General features: G+C 36.1%; 1 protein-coding gene across 1 annotated transcript in view; it reads right to left on the bottom strand.

Moving 5' to 3' along the window:
* Sema3a (semaphorin 3A) overlaps positions 1-23,377 on the bottom strand; it is a 208,591-nt gene that overhangs the window by 147,079 nt on the left and 38,135 nt on the right. The window contains exon 2 of the mRNA XM_005358326.3: positions 4,422-4,579. Coding sequence (XP_005358383.1) covers positions 4,422-4,579 — 158 coding nt within the window. The remainder of the gene's footprint in view (positions 1-4,421; positions 4,580-23,377) is intronic.

The raw sequence follows: 23,377 nt of genomic DNA, 5'->3' as shown, positions 1-23,377 counted from the left end.
TCTCTCTCTCTCTCTCTCTCTCTCTGTCTCTCTCTCTCTCCACTTGAAAATAAAAAATATTTAAGAATAAGAATAACAACCTATGTTTTAAGAATATGTAAGTGGAAACAAAGAAAAACTGTAGCTCTAAAAAACAGCTTCTTTGACTGGGCATAGTGTTCCTTAGTTATAATCCTAGTACTTGGGATGCTGAGCCAAAAAGTCTTGCCTGGGTTTCATATATCTTGAGTTCAAGGCCAGGCTAGTCTACAAATACATAGTGAGTAGAATAAGCCAGGATTACATATCCATAGCAAACCAGGCCAGCCAGCCAGAGTTTCATTTACATAGTGAATCAGGCCTCTCATTGCTACCTGTATATATATCTCACTATATATCACTATACACAGGTAGCACTGTGTATATGTGTGTGCGTGTGTGTGTATATGTGTGTGTGTGTGTGTGTGTGTGTGTGTGTATGTATATATTCAGTAAATATACAAAGCCTACACATAAAAGTGAGTTTAGGACTTGGTAAGGCTACATATACAGAGTGAGTCAGGCCAGACAAAGCTACAGGTGCATAATAAGCCAAGAAAACCATGACTACGTGGCAAGACAGTGTCTTGCTAAAACAAAATAACAAAAGTCACTCAAAACCTAACCTAGTTAAGTGTTCTTGTGTGTGTTTTAATTCTTCTTTTTGCTAATCTGGTCACAATAAGTATGACTGGTCGTTCTTATGCAGTAGAATATATCTTCTCTATAATAGCAATACCAATACTCTCATCCAAACTTTTGCTTAAAAATTTACAAATTCCAAGAACAATTTCGCTGGGTATTATCTGTACTGGGCAGAAGAATTTATTCCTCTTCCCTCCGTTTTCTCTCAAGTAATATTTGTTCACGCCAGGGGGGAATGTCATGCATTAAATAAAAATCCCGGGTCAGTGGCAGTGTATTATTTATGCGTGCGGGAAAGCTTTCAGCCTCAGGATGATTGATCACCACTCATCTGAAGCCTCGAGATAATTCACTGCGAATGGTCACAAGCTCCGGCAAAGTTTGAGAACTGGAGCACCAAATGCAGCAGAGTTGTAAACAAGGGTGCAGGAGCCACTGAAATAACGTGGCACCTTGAGAAATACATTCTAAATTCGTGGCACAAAAATGATGTTTAAGAGGATAGTGGCGGTGCCATAATTTTTTATCAACAAATACTTAATATATGTATTCTCTTTTAGGTGAATTTCTGTCCCTATGTGTCTTTGTATCTAAATTATAATAGACTTCAAATGCGTTCCACATAATGCAGTCACACAGTGCAAACATTTAGAAATAGTACGTTTATCATCTTTATCAGCCAGAACATCACTCTGAATCTTGACATTCTAGAGGTGGCAGTGCAGTCCTATGACCCAGCTGCTTTCAGGTTGGTGGCTGAGGTCAGGAGATTTTCTTTTAAATTTGAAGTTCACAGTGGACGAGAAAAAAAAAATAATGTTACTCTATCCTACAGTAAACTAAGATTTATAGACTGTCACAATGAACTTCTAGCTAAGTTGTGCAAAAATTATAGATTCTATTTATATTTATGTATATATATATACTATAGATATAAGGTGTTTTAAAAACTATTTACATATATGCTAAGGTATTTTAAAGCTTATTTTGTGTTTTTTCTTTCTGCTCCATATTAATAAAATAAATTTTGTATTTATATTACATTTCATTTTTTCTTTTCTTCAAAACTAGCTTGCTTCCCATGTCTTAGTTTTCTACTCTGTTATTTAAGGTGTGTTCATGTGAAGGTGTGTATGCTGATGTATGGACACCAGAAGTCAAGATGGCGAATGTTTCTTAATTGCTCTCCATCTTATTTTTAGGGTGGGTCTATGAACCATGAACTCATAGATGTGCCTAGACTAACTAAGCAAGTTACTAGAATCCTCTTGTCTTGGTCTTGTAAAAACTAGAGATACAGGAGTACTCTTTGACCTTGATTCTTTACGTGGGCACGGGTGATGGAACACTGGTCATCATGGTTGCCCATCAAACATTTTTTTTGATGAGATATTTACCATCCATATATTTGTTCTTTACAATGATTCCATACGTTTTTCTTTTTCTTTTTTTTTTTAGATGAGGATTGTATAATTCATGTTTGTTTATTAGATGGGGATTGTATAATTCATGTTTGTTTATTAGATGGGGATTGTATAATTTATGTTTATTAGATGGGGACTGAGTAATTAATGTTTTAAGAAACAGTTAAATTTGTGCATGTTTACTGAGTTATTATTTCATCTTCATTATCTCCAAATCTATTTTTTATTATTTATTTTTTCAATGATTCTGAGAATGAAATGCAGAGACCTGTGCATACGAGGCAAGAACTCTATATCATGAATATTTCTACCCTCCTTATTCATGTTCATATTAATCATTTAGACTAAATGGATTATATTCATAATTTTCAGAAAAGTATTCCTTCTCTGATTCCTCAAAACCAAATAATGCATTTTTTCCCCAAATAGTGGTTGGCTCAGTGGTCACCTTTAAGTTAATACATTTAATTTTAATTCTGCAAGGTCATGAACTATTTAGGACACACCACAGCATGTCCTAAATGCATAAATATCATAGGATGTCCTAAAGAGTTCATCACATTATTAATTATAATTGGTATGTTTTAGTGATTGTTTAAACATGGCAAAAATAGTCAGCTAAAATTGAGTCCACTCTTTTAAATGAGGTGATATAATTAACAATTATTGTTTTATTAATGAGATGTCTTAATCTTTGAAGCATATATTCCTTTTTGAATATGAATTTGAAATTCAAGGGCAAAATCTGTAACAATAATAATACGACAATATTCAAGATCTTTAATTTTTTATTTATTCATTGAATCAATTATTGTTAGTAACAGTCTAACCCATAGAAGATACTGTTATGTGTGTGCTGAAAAGTTTAGGGCCTGTGATAACTTGGACCCATGCTATATGAATATATGTCTCTTGGATTTGTCTCCCTTATAAAATTGTAGGGATTTGATTTGATGAATTGGTTCTTTTAAATTTTAGACAATTTATTTCATTAGTAAAATTTATGACATATATCTAAAGAAAATGTTATACACATACTTTGCATAGTCAGAAAAATCACATATTTTCTATCTATCATTTATCATCAGTCTGTCTTTATCTATCTACCTATCTAATCTATCATCTATCTAGATAATCTAATACCTATCATCTAATATCTATCTGTTTCAATATCTAAAAATGAAGTTTACAAAATGACAAAAGCTATCCTGATAATTTAAAATGCTGAAATTCCAGACATTCTCGGCCTATAATTCTCTTCATAAAGAATGATGCCTTTGGATAGAATATCTGCACCAAAATTCTCCTCATTTTGTGACCATTTTAGAAATCTTTGAAAAAAACATTTCATCATTTCATTGCTATTACCTGAGGATGTTTAAAAGACACCCTGTTTCAAAAATCAGAAATAGAAGTTCTCTGGTTATGTTTTAGCATCACAGTTTTACTGTAAATTATATTATATTTGAACTGTAATTTAGTATGAATATACAAAATTTATAAAATAAATTTATGCTTATTATATATATATATATGTCTATAAACTTTTGTGGTTAGGTAATAAAAACGTGAAAATGACAGATTTAAAGTCATATTAAGGTGGCACACGCCTTTAATTCCAGCACTTTGGAGGCAGAACAGGTGGATCTCTGTGAATTCAAGAAGTTGCAATAGAAAGGCTTCGTATCTCATGGGATTAAGGCTGGAAAGCTAAGGAAATTTGGTTGACTATGGTATAGCATGCAAACATAGTAGAACAATTCTGTTTACTTCGTCAATCTGTGTTTGTTCTAAAATTCATATAGGTTATTATTGAAATGAGCCAGAAATTTAAAAAGAATATAGCTAAAAATAGCAACCTCCTTATGTCTAAATAACCAAGCTTGCAGAAATCTGATACCAATGCCTTGAAATATGATTTTTAGATGAGGGGTTGCAAATCTCATTTTAGAAGAACAATTGACCATATTGTGGCATTAAGAGCCATGCAATTTGTCATGACTCCGCCTCCCCTTTACATACGGATACATGTTACATGATGCAACAAAGATGATGGTACTTTTTTTTTGGCTAGAGAAATAAACAATGATGGAAGAATAAACTAAAGTTTGTTTTTAATAGTGGCCATTCAAAGTACTATGATTTCATTCTTGTTGATATTATGGCTTACAACACCTATTTGCATGTTGTTATCATTCATTTCATATATGTCTGGGGAAAAAAATCCTTTTAAAATTTAGTTCTGTAAGTTGTCCTGATGCTACTGGAGAATGTCATAAAAATTTCAGTGTTCAAAAATAATTGGAATATATATAATATATTAGAATAAAATACCTTTTGAAAATCTTTAATATTCACCAAGTTGAATGAAAATATATGATCCTTTGCTCCAACATACAGCCTACTCCTCTCCTCATCCAAAAGAAAAGTGTGATAACTGGAGCTGTTGGCCAAGCCATTGAAAGTGATCACATTGTTGGAGTCCATCATTTCTGAAAGAAAACAAAGCAAGACAATGGGTATTAATGTGAGTCCTTCAAAGCGGATACTATTGGTGCATGGTAATCTGATGTTCTACTTCAATGGCAGTCAGTCCTTAATAATCATGGTATTAAGAAATACAAAAGAGCCAATACACACACACACACACACACACACACACACACACACACATACACACACACCCTCACATTAGTATAATAGTAATCAGTACATTGATTTTATTCCAAGATGGCACATGCCTAAACAATAAAAACAATAAAGGAATGAAATTACTTGTGATAGAAAATGGTTTAGTGAGATATATTCATATGTTGTCATGGCCTAGTAACAGAACCTGGAGGTCCTTCTTCGGCCATATGTTCCCAAGAGGAAGAACCAGGAGACCAAAAAGAAAGAAGAAGAAGAAGAAGAAGAAGAAGAAGAGGAGGAGGAGGAGGAGGAGGAGGAGGAGGGGAGAAGAAGAAGAAGAAAGAAAAAGAGGAAAGTTTAAGGCCAGGGGATCATGAACAAGCTATGTCTTATTTCTGTCAAATGTATTTAGGAGTACAGCATTGCATAGACACTTTCTTGGAAAAGCATACATAATAAGCATAAGTTATCATGTAGTGCTATTCAGTCATCAGAAAGTTAATCAAGAAATGGTGCACAAAGGTAGCACAGTATGTCTTAAGTGAGTCACAAATTGAGTGTTGAAGGACTTGTGACTGACACCACAGCCCTTCAAGGAAGGAGCGGTTGAGTTCTCAGGGTCTAGGAAACCATACCTTCTGTGAGGTCTTGCCCACAGATCATTACTCCCCTTGATAAACATGTTTCTGGTTTTAGGCAAGGAACTAAATTTTTTCTCCTTGTCTCAGGGTCTCAGGGACAGTCCTGGCTCAGCCCGGCCATCTACACAGTAGAATGATCAACATTGTATTTATGCCTTTTGAATGAAATGATGGTTCAAGTGGTTTTATTTGTTCTAAGCCATTAGTTAAAAGAATACTACAAGGTCAACAAGATAGAGGGACTGTAGGGCAAGTATCATTTAACCTCCTAGATGGTTTAGATTGTTTTACTGGGGCATTTTAATTTCTTTTGCGCATTTATTTTTCTATACTATATAAAAACTTTGTAATATTTAGTGGCTAAAACATAGAGATATTAAATCATTTATTATATGCATTTATTTTTATATAATCTCTTATTGCATTTTCTCTCTTTTGCAGCATCTCTATGGGATAAAAACACTGCAGTAGTCCAAATTCTGCCCCGAATTAGTTTTCCATGTACATATTTAACACAAGTTATAAAAGTTTCTATGTGAATCCACTAAACATTGTCTCTTCCTATGAGAGAATCTTGCCTCTTCTTTAACTCCCAACTCACAGGGAAAAAAAGGCTTGTTAAAGATTTCCATGCTTTATCTATGTCTCTACATTTTAATAACAAATATGAGTTCATCAGAGGAATATAGGTCAGTATTTAGGTATTACATATGTAGTATATGAACTTATACTGAACATAACTGTTTATAAATATATAAACATAACCATTTCCACTTATGGGACCCTATTACACCTTTCTTTGTCTTCTGGATTATGTGATCACATGATCTACCATCATGCATTCTTTAACCTTTTGATGCCATTGTCTGTGACTCCTACAACTACTTGATACCTTTAAAAAACATCTATTTTTACAGTCTACCTCACTGTTCTTTCTAATTTTAAAAACTAAAATATATCCTATTGCCAGGGAGTCCAAATTATAGGCATCCAAACAAATTTAAAACATTAGCTTATATTAAATCCATTTAAGAAACTTTAAGGGAAGGAAAGGTCAACTAAGAAATGAAACTTAATTACAAACATAATGGAAATGTATAAGAGAACTGTAAGTATCAAGTATAAGAAGCTGAGGAAAAATCATTGCTATGTTTTTAGGAGTAGCCCGTTTATAAGAGAAAGACCATCACTATAGTACCTTTGAATTAAAAGGGTCAAGGTCCCTTACACCTTGGGCCTCAGTATTGTGTAAGATGGGATGAACAATGTCTCTCAAGAGTTATTATGAAGATGTGGATCAAACAGAAGTTTACAGAGTAAGCACTCAATGAAAGATTTTTCTATATGTACAAGTAAAAATTAAATAAAAGTATGGCTGCTCTTGGAGACAAAAGGAATTAGAGTTCATATAGGATATACTGAAAATTCCACATTTTCATCTGTTTCACTAATTCTGTATTAGATACTGTGTCACTGCGACAGAGGCCCAATCAAAACATGATAAAGAGGAGTATATTTGGACCAACAGTTTTGCAGGTTGCATGCAATTCATGTTGTATTTGTTTCATCGCTTTTAGGACTGTGGCTAGAAGGAGACATATGGATGAAGGGCACAGCAGTGGAAAACTATCACTTCGTGGCAGCCCAGAAGCCAGGAGCATTAGAAACGGGGAGTGACCAGACATGTCCTTCAAAGGCATTCCCTTAGTAATAGATCTCCTACAGCCAGGCCCTGACCCTTATTTTCCATGCCATATATAATGCTATCATATTATGAATCTATCAATAAATCAAGGCACTGGTTAGTTCCAAGCCCCCATAATCTAATCACTTGTCAATGTGTGGCTTCATCTCTTCTTAGACTAAGTCTTGAACACAAAAGATTTTGGGGATACAACATTCATCAAATTATGTCAAGTGCTAACATCAAAAACTGTTGTTTTATATAGGGAAGGAATAATTAATAAAGGCATGTCATGTTGTATACTAATCCTTAACATATATGTTTATATACTATTAAATATGTGGCCTTGGTATATTCTTAATTTTAAGAACAATGAAATATTTTTGTGATCTTCTATATCATCAATTTTAAATAATAAGAATGATTTTTATATATAATTTTAAACTTTTTATATGTATTTTTAAACAATTGAAGGATCCTTCTAACAGAACTATGCTACTGGCTGAATATAAGTTTGGCAATAACTGTGCATTTCTACATATAGACAGTTAAATGTTCTGGTAGCGTATATATAAAATCACCCTGGAAACAAACTACACATTTAAAAATGTGCTTGTGAGTACAGTTAATTATAAAAGAATATTCCTGGGTAGAAGTTCTTTTCCATTGTTCTCGAATGTACTTACTTTGTCTTCAGTCCATCACCCAAATGTTACTCTACTGAAGGCCTTTGGCAAGGGTGTGCAAATGAAGAGACAGTCTTTTCATGGCCTTAAGGCAGCCATCAACATGAGCTTTCTCTACCACATCCTGAATTCAAATCAATTACCTTCCTCCCACCCAAATCTACTACTCAAGATTCTGTTTTCTTTGTTTACATTTATGATTTTGATTCTCTTAGCTGCCAACAAATCTCAAGTGCAATTGATGGCAAATGTTTTCAACTCTGAATTTTCCCCTGCAATATCCAGGCTGTTCCTTCTTCAATTCTGTTATGCAAATCATGACATAAACTGGTGGTGGAGCTGAAATCAACCCCCAGTAATGGGAGATGCTTGTTAAATACCATAATGGAGAACATACTGAGCTTAAGTCCATGGAATCTACACCAAGTGTGTAGTGCAATCAACATTGTGACTCAGGACAATGCAGACGACAGGAATAAACTTGTAGATGGTTTGGCAGGGAAACAATTTATGTCATGTTAAGCAGCATGGATTAATCAGTTATGGACAAATTACATTTTCCTTTAAGCTTTTAAAAATAGCATTTTAAAATTTAAAACATGTAGATTCTACAGAGTTCTATTCAAACTTAAACAGAGCAATGTAAAGGACTATAGTCGATCTGTCATTGAAATACACATTAGATTCCCATTGCAGAAGGAGACCAGGCTGTTCACTCCACCTACTTTTCTGTTTATAAGAATCCCAAATTGCTTTCCTCTTCCCTATCTATCACAGATTGTTTTATAGATTCATTTGGGGAAGAGAAAATAAAAGAAGAGAAAAAAATCATAAAACATGATCACTGTCAGCTATTAGTTAAGATACTGAAAAATAAATTTATAAACCACCTTTCAAGTTTTTAACATGTGTCCTACAAAATGAGGAATTTATCTTAAACTTTGACAAGATGATTCACCTCTCTGTAATACAACTGTATAGCCTCTGCGAATTTCTGGTTATGTTTAGTATAAACACAGACTTACACACATGGTTACATTTCAATGATCAGGTCAAATTCTGAAAAAGGGGTGAACTTCATATTTGTCCAATATTCAAGAGCAACCCGAACCCAGCCGCTTCTAGTCAGATTCAGAAGCTCTGTTTGCTGCCTGCTCTCATCTAAACAAGATTAGTTTTGCTTTTTTTCCTTTGCAGTTCTAACCCTCTCTCCCTCCCCATTCTCTTCTTTCCCTTCATCCCTCCAATCTTTATAGCAGGAAGAGTACCAGGACCCCACAAGTTGCTGGACTCAAATGAATTGCTTGCATTCATTGACGGTTTTAGGCTCTCAGACTTTCCCATGACTTAAACCTTGTCCTTTTCTTACAACAAGCAAGCCTTTTACAAATCATCAAAAGCTGAGTCCATAATATGCCAAAACATTCTGACCTAATGGTGACCACCTCTAGATATTTGTAAATATTGTAAAGTTCAGTCAGGTTAAATAAATTCACATCCTGCATTTTAGTGGTACATAGACATTTTCACTCCCTCTTCTTTCTCTTTGAGCTTTGTCTTCAACTCTCTGCTATGCCACTAGCAAAAACAAAACGAAGTGCTAGTGTCTATTATTATCCATCCATTTTATTCTCATTTTAGATTTTTACATCACTAAGTCCTGGGTTTTAAATCTTTCCAGCAGGCAGATCCAATCCACAAACTCTTGAAGGCAAACACTGTTGTTAATTGAACTTTGCCGACAATAGTTTCCACTCATACCATTTTTTGGCCACTGCATCTTCACATTGCATAGATTGGTCCAATATACTGGCTGTCTACGTCCTGTTGTTTAGTTGGTGATGTTAAGCATATATTCACAATTTACAAATTTGTTTAAGTATTGTTAGGCAATGTTTCAAAGAACTCCATCTTCCAATTTTAATAGCAATAAGAATCAAAACACACATTTTTACATATCATAATCTGAAGCAAACTTGCCTTAAGTCTCTGCTTGTGCTAAGACCCATGACATCTGGAAACAGCAGCCTTGCCATCTTTGTCTATTAAATTTGTTTCAGTTTCTTTGAACATAGATCGTCGCATTTGCTGATGGACTAATATCTAATGTCTTTACCCAATTGAAAATATATCACAACCTTTCTCTACCCATTGCTATCTATTTGTGAATGACATGAATAATCAGCTTGTACATTAAATTTAGATTTGCCCTTTAATACAGGCTCCAGCTGCTCTCGGTTGAGGTTTGAGTAAAGCTCCATTTCAGGGTCCCATACAACATGCACACAGTAAGCATCTCAAATCATATTGGGAAAGATTAATGATATGATACCCATGTCTTTTAAGGCATTGAGATTCCTTTGTTTACCTTTTTCAATTTATTATTGTTATTAATTTTTTACAATGCTTTAACCTGGGCTAGAACTCACAGTCCACCTTTCACTGACTCTTAATTCTGGAGTGTCAAGTGAGAGTTTCTGTGCTTGGCTATTTCTACTGTTCGCAATGTAATCTAATTATTTGTTTCTTTATCTTTAATAATCATCATCATAATTCAGGGAAGACATAGACAGTTCCTTGTAGGTGAGACACATATGTAAAGTTCGCTGAGCAGCAGAACCTTGATAAAAATGTAGAAAGATAATCCTTGGGAAAGAAAAACTAATTTAATGGTAGTTAAAGAGCATGTTCGCTGTTAAGGAATTTAGGATAAGAGAAAAAAGTAATGCTGAAGGGAGAAAGAGAATCCTTGGAAAATAGACTAAAGCTGACCTGGTAAACAGCACCAGGATGGAAGAAGAATAACACAACATTTTTTTTAGTTTATTTTTTTTTAGTTGTTGAAAAAAAATTTCCGCCTCCTCCCCGTTTCCCATTTCCCTCCCCGTTTCCCATTTCCCTCCCCCTCCTCCCACACATGGTCCCTCCCCCCTCCCCTCCCTCTCCCCACCCCTCCCCCCCACTCCATTCCCCCTCCCTCTCGAGACTGAAGAGCAGTCCAGGAGAGATGGCTCAGCCGTTAAAGGCTAGGCTCACAACCAAAAATATAACACAACATTTAAGTACAAGACATGAATGAAGAGGGTATGATATGCGAAGACAAAATAATAACATTGCCTCGTAGACTCAAGTTGTTGCGTGATGTAAAGAAATGTTAATTTATAATTTATAAAACTGTAAGGTAGACTTCTAATTTCTCTTTTTCCTCAGTGAAAGACTTGCTTCAGCTAGCCTACTGGGAATATTCTAGATCACACAGTAAGTAGGAAAGAGACTGAAGATATCTGTTTCCACTTGACATCAGAGGTCGGGCTCTGCCTATTATCCTTTACTCTGTCTTTAAGAAGAGTTTATTTGGGGGATACTAAAAACTAATGATTGGGAAGTTTGGGTTCCTCTCTCTCATGACACCCACTTTAGACAACACCCTCTTAAATATTTATATTACTGTATTTGCCCTGTGCTTGCTCTTTTTACACAAAAGTAACTCCGTAGCCAATTTTATCTATGACTGAGTTTTACCATGAGCAATATTCGATGCGCCTCAAATGTATACCTTCTAAGGCAGATTACCCATCAAGGCCAAACAAAGACTTACTAGAAACCTCTGTTTAGATGTTGCACAAACACTGAGAGTCTGCAAGACTTAAACAGAACTCACCCTCTTTTGTTCTTTCTCTTGGTGACATCACTAACTTTCTGTATGTTTCAAGTTTGTTGCAAGCATCAGTCACCCACAGAGGTCCATGCAAGTCGGAGCCCCTTCATCATCCACAGATGCAATCTATCACTGTAGTTTTACACAGCCCAGTAATCTGTCCCATGTTTGCTCTTGCTTACATACACATTGCCAGTGTCATTGTGGAACTCCCCATAACATTTTCCTTGAATAATTGTAGCTTTCTGGTAACTGAACTTCCTCTCTAGGTTTACACAACAAATGCACTGACCCCGGAGTGCTCTTTCTACAGAGCACATACAGTTTATGCTGGTGGAAGGTGACTAAGATAACGGCCTGTTTAATTTGCCTTCTTCCTTGCATCTCATGGGAAGGGGACGGGATGTACAGAGAGACAAGAACACAGCAAGAAAGCAAAATATATAGAGAAGATGAAGCTGCAACAGAACAGCAGATTATTAAGAGATAACATTAAATATAAGAAAACTTGAAAGATGCAGCCTAAAGACCTTGAAATAAAAATACATATCTCTATATATTCCAGATAGCATAGAATTGGTGAATAAAAGGTTAGCAAATCATAGATGTTTCATCCACAAATGCTTTTACTTTAGAAGTGATCTTACAAAATCTCTGTGGCTATAATATTATTGATGAACCACCTGTAGATGAAGTATACTGAGTTAAGGCTACAGAGGCAGACATGGACCTATGACTAATCCATGTAGGTCAGAAGTCATGCTAGTTATATACATATCATTCACATACAGGCGTGCACATACATGCACACATGCATACACAGTACACTTATTTTGCTGTGGGATCATCCCTCTCTACACTGTGAAGACATTTTGCTCTCATTGGTTAATAATAAAAGCCGCTTTGGCCTGTAGGAAAGTAGAATATAGCTAGGCAGGAAAGTCAAACCGAATACACGGAGAAAGAAGGGTGGAATCGAGAGAGACCTGACCCAGCCAAAGACAAGATGTCAGAGAACCAGTAAGACACAGGCTAGGTGGTGATGTATGAATTAACAGAAATGGGTTAATATGAATGTAATAGTTAGCTGAATTCCGGGCTAAACATTCTGTAATTAATAAATTAAGCATCTGAGTGATTATTTAGAAGCCTCCACAAGAGAGGGCTGCAAAACAGTGAAGTGCAGACTATTTCACAGTACATGTAATGTGCTTTGTGAAAAACAAACCAATTGGCAAAGGATGAGGGAACTGGGTCTTTCCAGGAAAAAAGTTGTGTTTTGTTGTTGTTGTTTTTTTTCTTAAAGCAGTAAAGCTTTGAAAGTGTGTATCCAAGTCAAAATAAAAGGATGGAAGGCCTCCTCACCAGCTGTGCTGACACTGTCAGATGGGGGAAAGTGCTCCTTCAAATTTGACCAGCAACACAGGAAAGAAGAGGGTGGGAAAAAAAAAAAGGATCAGCTCTGCTTGTCAAATTCCCAAACCAAGGTAACATGCAACCAAATTTTGCTTACATTCCTGCGCTTGCTAATGACGATTACCAGGCGTTATCACTCTTCCCTCAGTCTGATCACAGGAGGGAAAGGAGACATGTCTATAAAATATGAAATTAGGGTTGAGTATGGGGACTTGGAGGATACTGTCTTCCAGCCAGAGCTCACCCCACAGAAGGAATAACCAAATGTGGAGCTACATAAAAGGAGAAGACACCCGAGACCACACAGAAAAAGCGAGTCCTGCATGGAAGGGAAGGAAACAGTGGAGCTCAGATTCATTTAGAGTAAGGCCAGTTTCCTGAACAGAGAGAAGCAACTTGTGCGAACACACAAATTCAAGCACTTACAACTCAATTACTCAGTACCCGGTTGATTGTCTAAAGAGAGACATCATCAGGTATTTCCAGATGCTTGAGAGTCAGAAATAAGCCCTGTTTCTCGACATCACATTGAAAGCACCCTTGGCCTCATTTCTGTTTGTTTGTTGGCTTTTGTGTTTGTTTTGTTTTTGTTTGTTGTTCGAGACAGGGTTTCTCGGGGTAGCTTTGGCTGTCCTGGAACTTACTCTGTAGACCAGGCTGGCTTTGAACTCAGAGATCCGCCTGCCTCTGCCTCCCAAGTGCTGGGATTAAAGGCATGCCCCACCACATTTGGCAAGTAAACAGCAACTTTTTAACAATCAACTTTTTTTTTTTTTCACATAAACACAAACCTAAGAACACAGAAACCGTACTAGTCACTGACAATTTTCCCTACAGGGTTTTATTATTTTTGTAGGTCTCCCCCTGACATAGAACTATCCCACAACAGAAGTATATGGTAGAGTGTATTTTTATTTTTGAAATGTGACAAGAGATAAGATAAATAAATGTAATAATAATACCTGGAACACAGAAGATAAGACTACATTTGTGTCACACTATAGACTAGTTTTCCCCATTAGTTGGATGCTCACGTCCAGAGTCATAATCATAATTTTTATAGCCTTACTTATTTACAAACTGTGGCTACTTTTCACGTAAGGATTGTGAAATCATTTTGTGGAATGATTTCATCATTTGGAAATACCAAAGTTTTGGAGAATCCTCTTTTGCAGGTGGAACTGTATGGACATCCATGTAAAGCTGACCAGCCCTCTTGTTTCTCACCCCTTCAAAACACACTTCAAGTCACCAGTGTATAAATTAACCCGAGCTTAATATTAAAAAGTAATCGCTTTTATTAAAACAAAACAAATCACAGCACCGACACCCGCCTCCTTTGCCTCAGTGCTGACAGAAATGATAGTATCTAATTTTGCCTTGCTACCATGTTTTATGACTGTTCTCAAGCGTCCTCACCATTCCGGTGGCCATTTAACTCCTCGGCATCCCTGGGTTGCTCCCCCCCCGCCCATCTCCTTCAAGCTTATTTTCCTATTTTTGTGATCCAGGGATAAACCAGAAGTCAACGCTCGCTCCCGGGAAGGGCTTGTGAATTGGCATGTGTTTATTACTCTTTCTCTGATGTCCAATCATACTTACTAAAGTGCAGCCTAGGAAGGAACTTTGTATAATCAGGATGCTGCCTGAACGGTAATGTGCAGGCATCGAAAGAAAGGTTATCCCAGTGGCACGGAGTCGAACCACGTGTACAGGAAGTAGCTGACTAGACCATCATGGAATCTGAGATCTGGGTCTTTAACTGAGTGAAGTCTGACTATTCAGAAAGAGCAGAAGTGTCTCTGCTCCTAAGAGCTTCAGAAGTCAAGCTTAAACATGTATCCCCTGACTCATGATCTTGTGAATAAATTTGGAAGACTATTTTAGAAAAGAATTTATTTTTTGCTATATGATCTCTGCTACTGAGTTTTTTGACACATGGATACTGACAGAAATTGAGCACTAAATACATCTGAAAATAAGTAATATACTATTAATTTTCATTTATGATTTAAGAATGAAACATTTTAGATGGAATCTTATATAAGCTAACTAAATATTTGTGTGTTGAAAAATGTGGTTAATGTGTGCTAATAGTTGCTTTATTTTCTGTGGGAGATGATTGGTCGTTTTTGAGAATTAAGGTTAGAGTCTATAGTGAAAATTCACATTTCTATATGTATATGTGTGCTCCTGTGTGCACGCTTGTATGTGCAAATGAGCACAATGTGTGTTGTGAGAATTTAGTGAAAGAGATGGAAACCTTGCTTTGGATCCTTAAGTCTCTCTTCCATTTTTCATGACCCTCCCCTCCGTCAGGTGCCTACTCTCTGTTACTGTACGGCAGTTACTGTGCTGGGCTCCAGTGCACAGGGACTGTTTGTCACTATCAGCAAAGAGAAGGGGTGCCTGCTCAGGAAGCAGAAAATCTAAGTTTTCAGATGCTCCTGACCAAGAATTGACACGCAACACAGCATCTGGTTCAGTGTGTCTTCAAATGACTAGATTTTTTTTTTTACGTGACTGTCAGAACATGTGCTTTCTGACATTTACAAATTGCATCTCATATTTTAGGGTATTAAAACTGCTGAAAATAATTCACATATGGAAAATTAAATGCTAAATCATTCATTCATGCTTTGTCTGTTGCATATGCCCACATAATAGCACTCTTAAAAAGAACTAATTTATTTAAATTGTTCTAATACTGAGCTTTGGTTGAAGAAAGAAATCAAGTGTTTTATCTAGAATATTTCATTGCTTTTCTTCTAACACATTTTTACTATACGATAAGCCATTTTATTGATTGTCAAAATTACTTAAGAGTTTGCACCGCTCTTCTAAATGACTCGAGTTCAGTTCCTAGCACCCACGTTGGACAACTCACAATCACCTGTTACATCACTCAAGAAGGGATCTGTTGCCACTGGCCATGCGAGCATTGCACTTATATGCACTTGCCCACACACACAAACACACACACCATACACATACACCAAAGAAACAACCAAACACCATATAATTCAAATAAATTCCTATAAAGGAACAATCATTTTACAGCATATTGATCTATGTTTTTTTTTTTAATTTGAGACACATCAAAAACTCGGGAAATAACAGTGATATGTATTTCAAAGATCAACAAAGGGTAGGGAATATATCTCAGTGGTAGAATATTTGCCTAGAATGCACAATGTTCAGAAGTTAGTACTGGGGGAAAAAATGAAGAAAGAAAAAAGGGAGAAGAAAAATCAAGTCATGAAGTAACCAAGTCACAAAATCAGTGTTGTTTGCTTGATCTCCTTGTCTGGGATGGCACTGCTGAGAACGTTCAGACGGAGTTCCCAGTGCAGCCCATCCCTGCAATTAGGGCAAATCCTCTGATTATGAAGAGTGCTGGTTTACCGAGAAACAGAGTTGGAGAGGAGTATGTGGGAAATCAGTGAGAATAAATGCAAAAAAAAAAATCTCTAAAGAAACTTGTGCACTGCGGGATACTTTAAACACAGTGTCATAGTTGTATTTTCCTATTACATGTTTTTCTATAACAGTGTCCTTTAGTTTTTGAAAGGACAAATGCCACAATTTGTTGAGCAATTGAAGTCAGTCAAATGTCATAATAAAACCAGGGGATGGATTTATTGAATTTTTAAAATTACATTTTACTTTCTTTATGTATCTCTCTCTCTCTCTCTCTCTCTCTCTCTCTCTCTCTCTCTCTTTCTCTCTCTCTCTCTCTGTGTGTGTGTGTGTGTTTGTGGAATGTGTGTGTGTGTGCGCGCGCATGCGTGCACATGCATTCATGCAGGAACATGTGTGTTCAATATCCATATGTAGGTCAGAGGATAATTCGTGGTAGTGCGTTCTTTCCATCTACTGGAGGAGAGGGGATCAAACTCAGGTCATTCGGCTTGGAGAAAAACTTTCATTATGTAAAAGTAAAACTGGGGGGAGGCGGGGTAAATGATGGTATCATTGACAATTTTAGAAGGTTTTAACGAGCCTTTATCTAGCTCTTTTTATATGAATGTTAGGCAAAAATTCCTTAGCAAGGTCAAGTGTAGATTTCAGGACAACAACATAAAAATATTTTCTCTCATGTAGAAAATAATGCATGTTTAAATTGTACTATTTTGTTTTTAAACAAATACTGATATGAATATATTATAAAACCTGATGATTCTTTGAGCTATCCTGGATTGAAAAATATATGAACCAGGCTTGCTTTAAGATCTCTAAGGACATCTCATACATCCCCAGAATAATGCTAAAATTCCAGCTAGTTTGCAAAAAAACCAGCTCTCCTAGGACCCATTAAATCAAGCACACCTCTGGGCTAGACAGGACAGTACTCAGTGAAGATTCTACAGACCAGTAAAGGACATACAGACATTTGTTTCCACAAGGACAAAGGTCTAACTCAGAACCCAAGTTACCTTTTTCTCAAAATTTGAGAAAAAAGTAACATTAGATGACTTTTCATTGAACTCCCTTCTCCACTTCATAAAAATATGATTGTGTCCTTTTACAAAAACAAAACACTAAGGACAATGTCAGAACTAAAGATGGTAAACATTGTTTAGAGTGAAATATGATCTTTTGGTCCCTGCAGACCATGGCTCCTATGGAGACGGAGGCCCTCCCATTACTCTGAAGGTGGGGAATAATGAGGGAAATGCTCCCTGCTGTCGAGGGCTCAGTGAATGGTGAAGTTCTGTGAAGTTCAAGCGAACCCCAAAGAAATCCACTATGAGCCAGCTAATATGTACTACTAAGATAATATGCAATACTAAGACAGCAAATATATAATATTAAGACTAATTCTTTCCATTCATGTGCATATTAATTTTGCTTGTAAACAGGCAAGAGAGTCTCTGTCATTCATTTGTTTATTATGCTATAGTCATTGATAAATTTTAGATTAAATTATTGAAAAAAGTTTAGATAAGTAAGACAAGAACACGTTTTTCAGGGGAGCTCTGTTACTTTTATTTATACGTCTCTCTTCAAATTATCAAAGGGCTTTGTAAATAATAATCAAAATAATGTACTTTCTGTTCCAAGGTTCTGAGGGTGTGTTTTGCTGTATCCCTAACAGGCAATACATTTTGATAAGAGATCTAAGATTAGAAACATTTTTTTTACTGTTTTTCTATAAGAAAGTATTTAAAACAGACATTTGTTTCTTATTAGAGTTTAATGCCCTGACTGGTAAAAGTGAAAGAGTTGGAAAACCTGGGAAAAGCAGAGGACTGGGAAAAAGCGAAAATGAACAAAGGCACAACAACAAGTAAATGATTAACCTTTCCCAATTAGAAGCATTTTTCATGATCAAGTATTCAAGATAGAGTCATTTTTCCTCCTTAAAGTCCTTAAGGAACTAGCTTAAACATTCATTTTGATGAGCTGAATAACTTTCTCATCGTTTACTAAAGCAACACTAAAAACAAAACAAAACAAAAAAACAGAAAAGAAAAGGAAAAAAGGTTTAGCCAAGTTCTTCCTCAAGCTCTGGAGTTCTTCATTAGCTGTCAAGGAACAGTAAGCAATGTTGCTGTGAAAGCCCTGATTCACGGAGTTTAAAATCGTCTTGTGACAAAAGTAGGGACTCTGAAGTCAAACAGTGTGTGAGGGCAGACACATCATCTGCAGGTCCACCATGGTCATCCTGTGCAGTACCACGAGGTGGTTTCTCATCGGGAATATTCTTAACCCGCATCCATCTCGGAGAGGAGAGCTCTGGAGACTGTTTCACTGCCTTCTTTCTCCCAGCATTCTGTTTGGTCTACTCTGCCTATCTAAATTCTGCCCTATCAGGCCAAGCAGTGTTCTTTATTAATTAACCAATGAAAGGAACAGCTAGATAGAAGACCCGCCTCCTCAATCCTGGGACACCAAAGAGCGGGGGCCTTTACCTCCAGGAGCAGCTGATTCAGCATCTGGGACAATGGAGTACATTCTGTCACACACCCTGCAGCAGGCTTATTATTGACCCTAGAATTCTTCTCCTATAATTATGCCATGACAATGAAATAATTCTTAAAAAGCTTGCTTTCTTCCCAAAGCAAGACCCATATAATGTTTCTGTAATATATTTTAGTGCATGCGTAAATTCTTGTATTTGTTCTTAAACTACTTTTTGTCCATTATCTTCTAAGTATATTTGTATAATTTTTGTTGTTTCTTAAATAATCCTATGCAAATATTTTCTTTTATATACATGTAAAATTTGAGTTTTAAAAACTTGGTGAATTTTGCCGGGCGGTGGTGGCACATGCCTTTAATCCCAGCACTTGGGAGGCAGAGGCAGGTGGATCTCTGTGAGTTCGAGACCAGCCTGGTCTACAAGAGCTAGTTCCAGGACAGGCTCCAAAACCACAGAGAAACCCTGTCTCGAAAAACCAAAACAAACAAACAAAAAACCTTGGTGAATTTTAATTATCCAACCCTTCCCTCTTCCCCACCTTATCTATAATTGTTCAAAAAAAATGGACAGGAAAAATAGGATCCAGAAAAACCCTTAAATGTCTCAAAGTAAGAAGGTTTTTCTCATGTTACTTGTAGGTAAGAACTGTGGTCCTATTACTTGACCTGATGAAAGCTAATGTATATGCTAAATGGTAAATAATGTTTGCTTGTGTGCTTCAAAAAATTAGCTTTCTTTAATGTTCCATAGAATTAAAGATTCATCAAGTTAAAATAGGTAAGTAGAATATTCTGAATTTATAAACATAGTTTAGATATTTGGGATCAAGCTGGAAAGATAAAATTTCATTAAATATAGTTTTCGAGTCATTTATGATTAGAGTCCCTTTTATAAGAGAAACATTTTAATGAAGTTTATACATCAGCTACACATTAATGCCAATCTTGAATATTAAAAATAGTGTTATTTATGAGTTACTATTATGCTGTTAAATATTTTAAGAAATGTCACTTTAAGTTAATGAATAGCGCCTAGGCTAAGTATTTCAAAAACAAATAAAAACAATTTTCTTTATTCTTTAATATGGTCTACCATGTCTATGGTTTTGATAGATACTGGTATTTTAATGACAATGTTGGTATTTTTGTAGATCCTTTGTATAAGTTGACTTACTGTTTCAAGGTACCGATTTTTAACTGGAAGGAAAAAATGATAAATAGAACACTGAGGGAGGTGATGAAATGAGTGTAATAAATATTTAATCTCTAATTCAGCTGAAATTGGTTAATTCATACTGTCTGAATTTAAATTTTGGACGGCTTCCTAGAATTTCATTCATATGGCTAGAACTAAGCAGCAAAACAGAAGCCACGAGATGTTTGCTGTCAGCTTTCAGAGACACTAATTTGAAAGGAATATCAAAATCAATAGTTTTTAGTCAAGCCTTTCTATGATTGATTTATTACAGGGTATTCTATTTTCCTGCTGAAGCCACATGCCTCCAGTGTAGAAGTCTGCATGTCCATCTCTCCCTGAGGGCTGTGAAAACCCTAAACTGACCGAAGCACCTCTAATTCCATTGTGTGCTAGACATTTCACAAACGCAGCTGTTTTTCATGGAGTAAGTCCAGGTTTCTCCTCAGGATGTAAACCAGTGACCTCATACTTCCAACACAAGACCTATCTATCAACACTTTTCTCCACACAAGAGTTCCACTATGCCGCATTCCTCAAGTGGTTGAACCAGCACATCCAGGACCACATAAAATCGTGTCTGTTTTAATTAGATTCAAATGTGTTCCCCTCCCACGAGGATTTGCCTTTTATTTGCCACACAGTTTCTAGGAGAAGGGGAATGTATTTTAGCTTTCATCGAATTCTATACCTTGAGTCCCCAACTCCTAACATTTTAGAAGCTGATGGACTGTGGAACAAGGTTCTTCATTCTTCCCAAACTCCTTAGCAAAACCAATGTGATCACAAATAGGTCATCTTTCTACTGTGTGACTGTCTGCTGGGATAGATTCCTAATTGTGCAGGCAATCACAGGTTAGGGGTTATCAAATGCATTCTTTGTGGCTGCATTATTTGCTTCCACTTTCCACTCATTAGTTTCTTTTAATGTGATAGAGGAGGTGAGAAAGGTCAAAAATTTAATGCTGTAAATGTATTACTAATCTAATCGTCTAAGAAAAGTGTATGTACTCTATTTGCCAATGAGATTGCATTTGATTTTGTTCTTCTGGTAATGCACTCTTTTTCTTATGTTTAAATCAGCACAATATGGTTTTTACTTTCCAATCTAACCAACCTGATGGGAAGGATAGGAAAGATCTCAATGCTCTGTTTGTGCCCAGGCACTATATTTAACTCTATACTTGATTTATGGTGCTGCTACTGGCAAGCATCCTCATCTCTCTCTGCCTGTCAGACCCCATGTAAAATACCTGCCCCTAAATATTTCTCAGGCGAGCTTTAGAAAAGAAAGGATGATGTAATGTCTGAACACGTTAGGCTCCCTTTCTCCCTAAAGATTTCAGTTCTTTGAAAAATATTTAAACAACTCCTTCAAGTTGGAAGTGTTAACTTTGTAAGTATCCGTTCGATTGTTTGCTGTCTTCTTCCAGTCAAAGACTACTGATGTTCAGCTGATGTGTCTGATAAAAAGCAAAGGGAAAAGACAAGACGAGGTTTCTCTTTTCTGCTGCCTCTGTAGCACTTACGAAAACTACTTGGTCACTGAATCAATCATTCCTGATTGAAGGCTCATCTAGTAAGCTGTATGTCCCAGCAAGCTTTTCAACGTTTGCCTGACAGGTAATCATGAATCTCTGAAAGTATGACACTTAAGAAAATGTTAAATTTCAAGCCACGATGGTATCTTGGACCCACTGTATTCTGGAGTTGAAAATACCTTTAAAAATTTCATCAGTAAAAATTAATTTAGGTTACTGTTGCATAATTGAACGAGCCATTGCAAATAGTATTATCACATAGTTTATATTGACTAAATTGTTGGAAAGGAATTACTTGTAAAATGCGTAACCTTATTCTGTGTGTGTGGGTGGCTGGCTTCAGTGGGAAAATGTGTATGTATAAAGCCTGTATATATTTAAGATACACATGTCAAGAAGACACAAAATGCATGTCGGAAGATTATGGGTATTTTTTTCCCAACAGCTGTGTTTCTAAGAGGCGGGCTTTTTCTATATATATTTATTTTAATAGAAGGCATAGCCCTCCATTCTGATCTATAACGATAATCCTTTCAAAATATGTCATTTCACTGTTAAACAATATCTGTGTAACATTATCACAGACTGGCCTAACAGCACTTAATTATAAATTCTTACTTAGAACTACCTTTTCCTCTACAGTATTACAGCCATATTTGAAGTGTGTATTATTCATGTTGACTTTAATTTAAGATTGTTGGCTTTAATTTAAGATGCATGCATGAGGTGCATAATTTTTTTCTTTGGATTCCTGAAACATTAGCAAACATCATCAGAGGTCTGAAGCATTGTGTGTGCATTTTGATCGAATGGCTGCATACTCTATGCAGTTTCAACTTTACCAAGAGAACATACACATCAGCAAAAATATATTCTTCTCTATGACAGTAGAAGCAATGCTGATCATTAAAGCTCAGTTGAATATGGAAATTTGCTGAAGTTCCCTTCACCTGAGATCATCTATAAAATGTTATACTACTTTAGCATATATATCTTTGCATGCAAAAAACACATGTGAAGCTACCAGCTAGCTCTGAATGGTTTTCCATGTTATAAAATGACCACATCATTTGAAATACTGTACTTCGTTGTAGAACAATGAATAACATCTGTGGAGAGTTCAATAACCTGGAGTGAAAGCCCAGTGGAATACTAATTTGATAACTCGTGCAATTTGTTGATATTGTCCATGGCCACACACTGTTAAGACCTTAAAGGGACACTGTCAGGTTGATCTGCTAGAGAAAAGATTTCAAAGAGGTGCTCTACTTTTAACTGCATTAACTGGATTTTGCACAAGTATGAAAATATACCTAGACTTCTGCTGAAGATCTAAGGCATATAACAAATTCAAACTATGTTAATATTCTGAAAGTAATTCTTTGAGAATTTAACTTTCAACATGGTTGGTAAAAGTACATTGTTCTCGTAATTATCTAAATATGGAAATCAAAGTTATTTTTACATTTACATTAAAAGCGATATAGTAGTCTTTCAATTGCCAACACTAACATTATAGTTCAAGACACACTTTTCTCTTACCTAGACTAATGTAACAGAAGTCCAAATAGGGCTCTTATCTTTACTTTAATACTTGACATTTTCCATTAGAAAAAATTAGGAAGATTCTCTTATAAGGTGGACCATAATGGGCAACTCCTTTACTTAGTTCATAAATGTTTTGTATTAAAGTTGCAATTAACATTTCTATCACTACAGAGCAGCCAGCATCCTACTGACTTCTCTCTCATGTAACACTTGGATCCAGTTATTCGCTATCCTCAGTGCTTTCAGTCATAGGGGGCTCCATTAGAAATGCCTTCGGGCGGTGGTGGCGCACGCCTTTAATCCCAGCACTCGGGAGGCAGAGGCAGGCGGATCTCTGTGAGTTCGAGACCAGCCTGGTCTACAGA

This window comes from Microtus ochrogaster, chromosome 26 (assembly GCF_000317375.1).
Source record: "Microtus ochrogaster isolate Prairie Vole_2 chromosome 26, MicOch1.0, whole genome shotgun sequence".
Classification (NCBI taxonomy): Eukaryota; Metazoa; Chordata; class Mammalia; order Rodentia; family Cricetidae; genus Microtus; species Microtus ochrogaster.
Note: the sequence above shows the minus strand (reverse complement) of the source record. Positions and strands in the feature narration are given on the sequence as shown.